The sequence below is a fragment of the Hibiscus syriacus genome, unplaced genomic scaffold, assembly GCF_006381635.1.
Source record: "Hibiscus syriacus cultivar Baekdansim isolate YM2019G1 unplaced genomic scaffold, ASM638163v2 tig00113548_pilon, whole genome shotgun sequence".
Lineage (NCBI taxonomy): Eukaryota > Viridiplantae > Streptophyta > Magnoliopsida > Malvales > Malvaceae > Hibiscus > Hibiscus syriacus.
In genome coordinates this window covers 456,217-468,204 of record NW_024063465.1, presented here as the reverse complement: position 1 = coordinate 468,204, position 11,988 = coordinate 456,217, and the positions used below count along the sequence as shown (strand labels likewise).

Below are 11,988 nucleotides of genomic sequence, written 5' to 3'. Positions count from 1 at the left end.
CAACGCCTCAGCAGCCCAAGGCACGTGACCAATAGGCTAGGGTTTCCAGAAACCCTAGCGCCGTTCTCTCCTTCAACTCCCCATGGCTGCACGTTTCTTCTCTCCAACGGATCCGAGTTCTCCGGCGCAAGACTCTCGGCCACCAAATAACCACCAACAAATGTAAGCACATGAGACACCAAGCAAAGCAGCGTGTTAGTGGGATTCCAAACAACCAAACCGAGTCTTACTCGGATTCAATCTCTAAGGACAGTTTTTTTTCTTATACTATAAATATGTAATCAGAACCCAGTGGAAAGGGGGGATTTTTTCTTTTTCGTACTGAATACAAGTAAAGTTACAAACAAAAATTACCAGCAAGACATACCAAGCATTCAGATTTTCTCGAGGGTTTCGTGCAAATATTTCGAAAAGAAAGGTAAAAAGTTCATACCTTTTGTGTGATTTTCTTCCTTGTCTGGTGTCTTTGTTGAGCTTTGGTTCGAAAGAAACCCAAAAGAGCATTTTAGCCGATGAACGGAGGGGTTGGCCGGGATCTTCTTCTGTAGATCTAGCCCCCGAGGCTCGTTTTTTATAAAAAATATTTCGATTTTTGAAAACTAGATTTAAAAAGCTTTGGAAAACAGAGGAAAAAACGGGTTTTTGCCGCCGATGAACGGCGGCCGTCGCTGTTCAACGGCGGCGACGAGGCGGCGTAGGGCGTCGGTTTCTGGATTCTTGAAGAATCCGGCCGTGTTCTTATTTTCTGAAGAACATGGGAGCGTTCTTCAGAGAGGGGAAGAGAGATTCTGATTGTGAGGAGAGAAATGAAACAAAGGAATATGTTTGAGTCATATCAGACCCGTTCCAGCTCGTGCCCGACCCGATGAACCTCGAACCCGCGTGCTTTTTTCAAGAAGCGAGAGATTCGCGTTTTGGTTCTCCAGTTTCAAAAACACTTAATTCGGTCCTCTGAATCGAGTATTGAACCCAAAAAACCTTGTAAATTGACCCTTGAGTTTATTTCGTTTCAATTTAGTCCCTACCATTATTATACTATATTTTCATTATTATTACGTTTTATTCCTTTATTTATATATATATATATATATATTTTTATGTATAATTTTATTTTATTTTATTATACTTATATATATGTATACATAATCATCGTTATTTTTATTATTTTAAGTATTATTGATAGCGTATATAAACATATTTTTTTCTTTTATTTATTATATGTATATCTTTATATTTTTTATTTTTTTACTGTAAGTATTTATTTTTATTTATCTCTATACATAACCATCGTTAATTTTATATTTTAAGTATTACTGATAGCGTATATAAACATATATTTTTTTTCCTTTTATTATTATCTGTATATTTATTTTTATTCATTTGTTTTATTTAAATATATTTGATATTTATATGTAGCTTTCGTGTTTTTAACATCATTATCGTTTCATTTATCCTACTTTATATTTTTTATTATTTTATTTTCATTATTCCTTTTTATTTTAGATGTACATATTTGATTATAGTTATTTATTTATTTTAGTTTTTTTAGTTTTTTATTTATTTATTACTATTATATATATCTTCTTATTTTCCCATTGTTTATATCTTTATTATTACCATCATATATATTCTTTTTATATTCTATATTTTCCTCATCTTATTTGTTTTCCATTTTACCTTAGGTGTTTTATTTGCATTCCTTATCTAATATATGTCTTGATCTTTTAAGGGTACAATTTAAGCGATCTAAGGTAAGTAATTTGGATCGTCATTTTACATTTTAATTTAAGTTTACAACTTTCTTAATTAAAGACAACTGGAAATTACATAGTACCGAAAGGGCAGTTCAAGGGTGCTAATCCTTCCTTAGCTGTAACCGACTCCCGAATCCGACATATCTTTGGTAAGACGCAGATCAGGTAAGATATAAGGTATCCGATTGACCTATTTATTTTAACTAAATAATCGGTGGCGACTCTAACCCAATCAATCCAAGTCGAAGCCCAATTCCGGGGCCCAACCGAAAGACGGTTACGACATACGCTATTCGAAAGAATCATTCATAGCAATCTCTATATTTTGATTAAAAATATAAATAAATTAATTATGAGAGATTTAAACTATTAAATATTAGCTAAAATGAAGTTTATGAGAGATTTAAGGCTAAAAGGCAAGGGGGACCCATCCATGGATGGAAAGTATCGTAAAATCCAACGTTTTGGGGTATCGAATTGACATGTCTGATGCTGACCTTTCGATATTCACTCTTTTGAACTCTAATCTACTAATTATTTATTTTTTACTATATAATATTAAAGGGTAAACTACGCGGGAGACCACCAAACTATGGTCATTAAGCGATCTTACCACCAAACTATGGTCATTAAGCGATCTTACCACCAAACTTTTTAATTAACTCAATCAGACCACTCTCCGTTAAAAAAATGGAGAGTCCGACGTGGCTGTTAATAAATTGGCATAATTATATAATTGGCCCTTAATATTTACATATTCTATCAATTTAGTCACTATTTTAATTTAATTAAATAAATTTAACTATCCAATTAGAACATGACACGTATCAATACATGATTGAAAGGTTTTATTTATAAATTTTAAATTATTTAATTAATTGATTTTTTAACCAATCAGGTGGTGACACGTGTTACCACCATGATTGAAATGGAAAATTAAACAACAATTTGAGTTGTGCCCAAAGAGTTTCGAATCTGCTTCCAAGGGGGAGAAGAGTAATCAAGTGCCCAAACCATTGGGCCAAACCTCCCCAATGGTTCTAATCAAATTTTTTGCTTAAATAAATTTCAGTTCGATTAATGGTTACAGAAAAAAATGGTTAATTCGATTCGGTTAATAATTTTCAAATAAATTTTTGTTCGATTAACGGTTAAGGAAAAAATAATTAATTTCAAAATTATTAACAAATTTTTTTCTTTAACATTAATCGAACCGAAATTATTTGACCGTTAATTGAACCGAAATTTATTTGAAAATTAGTAACCGATTTTTTTCTTTAACATTAATCGAACCGAAATTATTTGACCGTTAATCGAACCGAAATTTATTTAAAAATTATTAACCGATTTTTTTTCTTTAACCATTAATCGAACCGAAATTATTTGACTGTTAATCACACCCAAAATTATTAACCGAATAAAATATTTTTTTTCTTTAACCGTTAATCGAACCGAAATTTATTTGAAAATTATTAACCGAATAAAATAAATTATTTTTTCCTTAACCGTTAATCGAACCGAAATTTATTTGAAAATTATTAACCGAATCAAATTAACCGAATTTTTTTTTCTGTAACCATTAATCAAACTGAAATTTATTTAACTAAATAATTTGTTTATCAGTACAAGTTAAATACAAATTGTTGTAAGTTAGAACCATTGGGGAGCTTTGGCCCAATGGTTTGGGCGCTTGGGACTTTTCTCCCCCTTGGATGCATGTTTGAAACTCCTTGGGCACAACTCTGTTGTTTAATTTTCCATTTCAATCAGGGTGGTGACACGTGTCACCATCTGATTAGTTAAAAAATCAATTAATTAAATAATTTAAAATTCATAAATTAAACATTCCAATCATGTATTGACACGTGTCATGTTTTAATTAGATAGTTAAATTATTTAATTAAATTAAAATAGTGACTAAATTGCTATAATATGTAAATATTAAGGACCAATTATATAATTATGCCAATTTATTAATGGACACGTCACCAAATTAACGCCCACGTCGGACTCTCCGTTTTTTTTAACGGAGAGTGGTCTGATTGAGTCAATTAAAAAGTTTGTGGTCGAATTGAGACAAAAAATAATTCGGTGGCAATATCGATTAATGACCATAGTTTGGTGGTCACCCGTGTAGTTTACCCAATATTAAAAGAATACTATTAACGTTTGATTAAATATTTAGTCAAACGTTAGAGACATTTTTTATGATTACATATTTTTTTTATTTATCCTTTCACCATTGACACCATCAAACATGGACTCCAGAGCATGTTACATTTTGTTTTAATATTTTATGTTAATTTTAATTTTATTTGATTATTGATATATATAAGTTTAATTTTGATTACACGAATGAAGTTATTTCAGTGATTAAGGATATAACTATTATTCTTAAAGATCTCGAGTTCGAACATGACGTTTACAAGAGTGTTTAAATGTTCAATATCAAATGATTGAACATTTTTCGAATAAATAGTAGCTTGTAATTATCTTGTACTGATAAAAATCTAAGATTTAAATTTGATGTTGAAAGTTTAGACAGAGATTAACATAGTTTCTTGTTCAAATTTGAGTTTAGTTTACGATACAATTTGAATTGTCTCGAGCTTACTTGTTTAAGTTTGAATACATTTTTTTTAAACATGAACTTATTTTAATTCTCCACTAAAAAATTCAATAGCAGGTTTCAAGTTCGATTCATTGTGTATGCAAAAAATTCTTATTGGGAGACTTACCCATCAAAATCAGGTGTTTGACGCAAATCATTCTAAATTAATCGGAACTCAACCTTAGAATCGGGAGGACAAAAAAATTCAATGGCGTATATGATCTAGCTCGAACTTTTCTACTCTATTCAAGCATTGGTATATTCAAAAATGATTCCTTTAACAACTTAAATTTCTCATTGTTAATTCGAATTTGATTTTTTTTCCGAGACGAATTCAAATAACTCATTTAACCCATAAGTATTGGACCATCAGAAAAATAAACCCGATTTTTTCTTGGGCCTAGTTTGTTGCCTAGATCGATCCAATGCTTCTATCCATATATTTTAAACGGGCTTCAAAATGATAAACCATTTAACCCATAAGTGCGGTTGGGGCCGGTCCGAATAACCTGTACTCCTTCAGCTTTTGTGAAAAGAAAAAGGACCGGTTTAAAAAACAGAGCTTGGATTGCTTGGGGAGAAATTAATTTAAAATTTTAAAAGGTATATATAATAGTAAAATATATTCTCCCGTATTATTTGCTGTTCTTTTCTCCGAAGCCCTTTCCCCGATAACCCGAAAAGCAACCCTAAATTTACGATGTCGGATCCGAAAAACGACGCCGGCACCTCCCAGCCGAAGGCTCCGGCCAAGGATCCAAAGAAGAAAGAGGAGGAGGATCTGGTGAGTCTCCGTTCTGGATTTGAGTTATTGTTTAAAGTTTCGTTTTCTTTCTAAGTTAGTGTTTTTTTAACTGGAATACGCAGTCGGAGGAGGATTTGGCTTTGAAACAACAGTTGGAGTTATATGTCGAGAGAGTTCAAGATTCTGATCCCGGACTCCAGAAAGTGGCTCTCGAGAGCATGAGGTGACTGAATCTGATTAGTTTTTCTTTCTTTATTGGTTTTACAGTTAGTGGGAGTATCCATTGATAGGTTTATTTGTAATGACTGAATGAAGCTTACTTTATATGGTTTGATTTGACATCATTTGCAGGCATGAAATCCGCACCTCAACGAGCTCAATGACTTCTGTTCCGAAACCATTGAAGTTTCTCCGTCCTCATTATGGAACCCTAAAGGCTTTTTACGAGACAATGCCAGATTCTGATTTGAAGGTATTTATTGTTTTTTCTTTTCCATTACATCTTTTATGAATGCAATCTATTTGGGCCAAGCAGTGCTGGGAAGGATGATCTAGATGGAGGCATTGCTTTCTATAGGGGTGCTGTGAATTGGTTTTTTTTATACATGTTTTTGGATAAATAGAAATTTATATAATTTTTTTGGGCTGTCTTGATTATTGCTTATTATTTAGGTTTAGGAAGAAGCCTTTAGATGCTTATATTCCTTCATAGTTCAGATTACAATTATCATACTTTCAAAAATAGGAATTTCAGTTTACTTAAAGTCTAATATTTCCTTTGTCTCCATATATTCTGCATCACTAAATTATTTTAACTTGTTTGCAGAAATACCTGTCTGATATCCTGTCTGTGTTGGCTCTGACAATGTCTGCAGAGGGCGAGCGGGTAGCTATCAAGTTTTTTTTAGAACACTGTTAAATGTGGAATTACATATCTATTATCTGTTCTTTTTTCTTTATTCCCTGCTTAGTTTGAGCTCTAGTTTTTATTTGACAATCCTACAGGAGAGTTTGAAGTACCGATTGTTGGGTTCAGAAGGTGACATTGGTTCATGGGGTCACGAATATGTGAGGTGAGTGTTGTCCAGCTTGATAATATACTGATTTACTCATTTTTCCCTGGAATTTTTTATCACCAGTTCTTTGTTAGCTATATATGGTCAAAACTGTGAACAATTTTAGATTATGGTCTTTTGCTTTAATTTTTATTGGTTGGTATGTTAGTTTCATGTTCCACTATAGGTTGACGCTCACTTTATCATTTGTTGTCAGGAACTTGGCCGGAGAAATTTCACAAGAGTATATCAAGCGGCAGGTTATAAGTCTTTAGGAATCTTTAGACATATAATAGTTTCTATGAGTTCAATCTGGTTTTGAATCGTATTTCTTTTGCTGCGTAGAGTGAAGAGGCTCCAATTGAAGATCTAATGGAGCTTGTACAACAAATTGTTTCTTTTCACATGAAGGTTTAGCTCTCTCTCCTTGTCACATGTAACATAACACGCATTTGGTTTTTTGCAGAAGAAATTTTCTTTTAAAAAATTGCATTGGTTTCCTGTTTCTAATACTTCTGTACTTTTGATGCAGCACAATGCTGAACCTGAAGCTGTTGATCTTCTGATGGAGGTACCCCACGACATTTTCTGTCATTGTTTCTTTTTTGAATTCCCTTCTCTTGCTCAAGCATGAAACATGTGTCTTATGCCTAACTGCAGGTTGAGGACCTTGATCTTTTAGTTGAGCATGTTGATAAAACAAATTTCAAGAGAACTTGTCTATACCTCACCAGTGCTGCTAGGTATGGAGTTTAAAAGCTTTGGACTACTTGTTTATCACAAATAATAATGTTGTAAAATTTACCTATAAAATTGCTGAACGAAAATTTACTATAAAATGTTTGATGATTGTTCCCATGACAAAGGATTTTGAGCTCTCTGGCCCTCCCTGTGATGACATTCTATGCTGCAATATTTTTGCAGATACCTCCCTGGACCGGATGACATGTTAGTTTTGGATATTGCATACACGATATATCTGAAATTTGAGGAATTCGCAAGTGCACTTCAAATTGCACTGTCCCTTGACAACTTGCAGGTTTGTTTTATATTATGTTTCTCTCCTTTCATGCCATGCTGCATTGCTGAGAAACTCTGTCTTGGCCTCTTGGGATGTTGGTATGGAATTGGTTTTTGTATTTTATTGTTTCTAATAATTTATTGTGTGCTTTGCAGCATGTGAGACAGGTGTTTACATCTTGTGATAATCTGCTAAAGAAGATGCAATTTTGCTATATTCTTGCTCGACATGTAAGTGCACAGGCTTACTTTGCTATATTGCTCCTGTAACAATTTGTCGCCAAGTATGTTATTTGGTTTATATTTTTCTCCTTATTCTGTACACTTGACTTTTCATGGTCAAAATTGGCTTGTTAGATTTCAAATCATGTATGCATGGGAGTGAATGTGCATGCGTTTGATACATAGGGACATTTTATGCTTTACTTATTTATTTATTCTTTGCAGGGAATCACTTTTGAGCTTGATGATGAGATGGTTGCGGATGATGATGACAGAGAGGCTTTACAAGATATCATCAACAATACTAAATTAAGTGAAAGTTATCTCACCCTTGCCCGTGATATTGAGGTTATGGAGCCTAAATCTCCAGAAGATATCTATAAGGTTTGGACTTCAAAACTTGCTAAACATTTTGAGGTAGTAGTTATGACCTGGTGCTGTATGTAATGGCTGGCAGAGGCTGGGACCCCCTCCCTATTTTACTTTTGTTCTTTCCTAACTGGATGTGTTGTGCTTGAATTTATCTCAGCTTTTAGTGAGATTCTTTTTGGCACTGCCTATTTTGGATAATTTTCTTCATGAAATTGACGACTTCCATGCTTGGGTTTTGCCAGGCTCACTTGCTTGACGGCCGTGCTAGTGCTGGTGCAAGTGTTGATTCAGCTAGACAGAACTTGGCTGCAACATTCGTCAATGCATTTGTAAATGCAGGTTTTGGTCAGGATAAGCTAATGACGGCACCAGCAGACTCTTCAATTGGTGGTTCGACTGGAAATTGGCTTTTCAAAAACAAAGAACATGGGAAGACCAGTGCTGCAGCAAGCCTGGTATGTTTACCTATTAAATTTTGCTCCAATGTGTGTATTCATAAGCTGGTATTCAGTTTCTATTTGGAATCTATTTTAAATATATATTTGCCTTCCCCATAACAGGGCATGATTCTATTGTGGGATGTCGACTCTGGGCTTGCTCAGATTGACAAGTATTTCCATAGCAATGATAACCATGTGATTGCTGGAGCATTATTAGGAGTTGGGATTGTCAACTGTGGTGTTAAGAATGATTGCGATCCTGTGAGCTTCTTTTCTCCTCTGCATCTCTTAGTTCATGGCACGGTGTATAATGTTTACCATATGTTTGTCTTATTTTCTTTTATCAGGCACTGGCTCTATTGAGTGAATACATAAGTAAAGAAGATTCTTCAGTCCGAATTGGTGCAATTATGGGTTTGGGAATTGCATATGCTGGTGCTCAAAACGAGCAGGTGTACATCTCTCTTTTTCTCCTGTCAATGAACCTTGTAGTTCACGATATTTGCAATTATATTCTATGTGATGAATGCTGGGTATTTTCTATTTTTTTATTGAATTCAGTACTTAGTGTTTAGCTATAATGAAAATTTACCAATTTTAATTTACAGATCCGTAGCAGCTTGACTCCCATACTTAATGATGCAAAAGCTCCCCTTGATGTGATAGCATTTACTGCTATTTCATTGGGTTTTATATATGTGGGGTCCTGCAACGAGGAGGTTGCACAGGCTATTATATTTGCTTTAATGGACCGAAGTGAGACAGAATTGGGCGAGCCTCTCACTCGGTTTTTGCCTCTTGCTCTTGGTCTTCTATACTTGGGGAAGCAGGTACAAAACATTTTGGGCTTTTAGCTTATGGTTAATTAAATATTCTTTTGGTCCTAGATTGTGCATCTTTTAATTCAATCTGAGAAAGAGTAGTCTGATATATGCAAATTTGCATCTATTCATCCCAACTTGTTTTGCAAACACTCTAACAGGAAAACGTGGAAGCCACTGCAGAGGTCTCAAAAACGTTTAATGAAAAAATAAGAAAATACTGTGACATGACACTGCTTTCTTGTGCTTATGCTGGAACTGGGAATGTTCTGAAGGTAAGCTCTTGATTCATAAATATGCTTGTGGAAACTCGAATTGGCATTAATATTAGCTTAACTTTTTCATATGCAGGTCCAAAACCTTCTGGGTCATTGTGCTCAGCATCTTGAAAAGGGCGAAACCCACCAGGGTCCAGCTGTGCTTGGAATCGCCATGGTAGCAATGGCTGAAGAACTGGGTCTCGACATGTCAATTCGTTCGCTAGAGCATCTTTTGCAGTATGGTGAGCAGAATATTCGACGGGCAGTTCCATTGGCTCTTGGTCTTCTTTGTATATCAAACCCAAAGGTAAATTATTCTCATAGAATAGTGCTGAACAACATAGTTTGCTCATTTTCAAGGTGACTTAAAGGCACCACTTGCTTTCATCATAGCAAATGAATTATACGGTATTCAATTGATCTATATGTCATTGTGGACTAAAATTGAGAGGCCAACTAAAATTAATGACCCTGTTCTTAAACCAAAGTTTTTAAGATCAAGAAATATTAGTTAAGAAAGCTGTAGAGTTAGGCTTGCAATACTTCTCATCTCTCTTGTTATCTCATTGGTTGACGTGCATATTATCCAGGTTAATGTGATGGACACTTTAAGCAGGCTGAGTCATGATTCAGATTCAGAAGTTGCTATGGTAAGAGGATTCTATTAAAGGGTATTTTCCCCCTTCTTTTTCTATGTCGTTTTTACCATCAGCTTAACTCAATTGTTTGTATGGATGCTACAGGCTGCGGTTATCTCCTTGGGTTTAATAGGTGCCGGAACCAATAATGCTCGCATAGCTGGCATGCTTCGCAATCTTTCAAGTTATTACTACAAGGATGCCAGCCTTCTATTTTGTGTATGTTTTTCTTTGTACTAGTCTTTATGGTTTCTTTCATGATGCCATGTTTTTTGTGCGACAACTAAGGTTCATTTGCTTGTCCAGGTGCGGATCGCTCAAGGTTTAGTACATTTGGGGAAGGGTCTTTTGACCCTTAATCCGTATCATTCTGAACGCTTTTTACTCTCACCGTAAGTGGCGCTTAACAAAATCATGTACTTAATTATCCATCTTGGTTCACCTTACAAAAATTTCTCTTTGACCACTCCAGGACTGCACTTGCTGGTTTGGTTACGATGCTGCATGCATGTCTCGATATGAAAGCTATGGTATTGGGGAAATACCATTACGTTCTCTACTTCATTGTTTTGGCAATGCAGGTCGGTAGTCGGTTTTGGTCTTGCTACTTTTCCGCTGTATGTGTGTTTGTCAATGCAGTTTTTCTCATTTTCGAATAATGTTTTCTATATTTTACAGCCGAGGATGCTGATGACTGTCGACGAAAACCTCAAACCTCTGTCGGTCCCCGTCCGGGTGGGTCAAGCTGTCGATGTTGTTGGGCAAGCTGGTCGACCCAAGACTATCACTGGCTTCCAAACCCATTCCACTCCGGTTCTTCTTGCTGCTGGTGATAGAGCAGAATTGGCTACCGAAAAGTAAGTTGCCCCCCTTCGTCGTATGCATGCTGCTGCATGATTTAACCGAGATCTCAGGTTTGGCTAATGATCTCCCATCTTTTTGCAGGTATATCCCCCTCTCACCCATCCTGGAGGGTCACGTTATTTTGAAAGAAAATCCAGAGTACAGGGAGGATAGTTAAAAAAAAAGCTAGAATTTGGTTGCTGCTTCTATGGTTTTTGATTATACTGGTTTCGAGCTTTATGTACCAACTTTTAAGAGTTTGGTGACTAAAATGGTGATTTGGGTATAGCTCAATGGTTTTATCCACATATTATTAAAAAATCTACCCTGGGAAACGGTTCAACAGTAGAAACCAGCAGTTAAATAAATTAAAAATGAACAAGAAATTTCAACTATTGAAGTTTATGCATTTAAACAATGAGAATAAATTTATGATGTTTGATGATCGATGATGGTATATTAAACCGAAGGGATTTATTATTAATTGATTTAGTGGAATAAATCATGTGTTTCTTAAGTAAACTTAGAGGTTTAATTTTAGTGTGATAAATTTAGTGTTATGATCGATCGTGTGCTCTGTTATTCTTTGCTGGTTCATTCAATGAATCATGTTGACGAGGCAAGGAATTAGAGGTCGGCCTTTGGGTTTTGCTGAGGACCTTTCTTTGTGACGTTTTTTTTTCCGGCTGTTGATTTTCTCCAAAAATATATATATATATACCGTCCACTTAAGTTCGATCTAACTCGACCAAGAAAAAACATATCTTCAATCTGATTTTGATTCGACTCGATTCAAATTTTCAGACTATGAATTCGATTAGACCCTATCCTATATAAAATAAAAATTTAAGTAAAAAATTCATTAAAAAAAGGGTATTATCGTATTATAACAATTATCCATATCTTATTTAAAAAATTTATATTATTACTCTTGGGTCGGGTCGGATCGGAGAAAAATGAAATGAAAACTAAATGTTAGGTACGGTTTTAAAAAGGTTGAAAGTTTAGGTATTAAAAAATATTAAAATTTATAATTTAAGTATTAAATGCGTAATTTATCCTAAATTTTATTGGTAGATTTATTAAAAAGCCTCTAAAATAATCGTGAATGACTGTTGAATGACGGTGAAGGATCTTGACCATATGAAGGATAAAATATTAAGTTAATTTTATAAATGAAAACAATCTTAAACGTATTTTTTGATGT

The 11,988-nt window shown here is 34.6% G+C and overlaps 1 protein-coding gene across 1 annotated transcript; it reads left to right on the top strand.

Annotated features, from left to right (window-relative positions):
• The first annotated feature begins 5,065 nt into the window (after positions 1-5,065).
• LOC120186528 (26S proteasome non-ATPase regulatory subunit 2 homolog A) lies at positions 5,066-11,104 on the top strand. The gene is made up of 24 exons (XM_039190424.1): positions 5,066-5,149; positions 5,233-5,333; positions 5,462-5,582; positions 5,937-5,996; positions 6,116-6,183; positions 6,383-6,425; positions 6,511-6,576; positions 6,698-6,736; positions 6,826-6,908; positions 7,090-7,204; positions 7,342-7,416; positions 7,633-7,791; positions 8,022-8,234; positions 8,340-8,480; positions 8,567-8,671; positions 8,828-9,049; positions 9,202-9,315; positions 9,392-9,607; positions 9,891-9,950; positions 10,044-10,157; positions 10,245-10,330; positions 10,411-10,519; positions 10,617-10,795; positions 10,884-11,104. Exons 1-24 carry the CDS (start codon positions 5,066-5,068, stop codon positions 10,957-10,959), a joined length of 2,649 nt encoding a protein of 882 aa, XP_039046355.1. The 3' UTR covers positions 10,960-11,104.
• Positions 11,105-11,988: the final 884 nt, after the last annotated feature.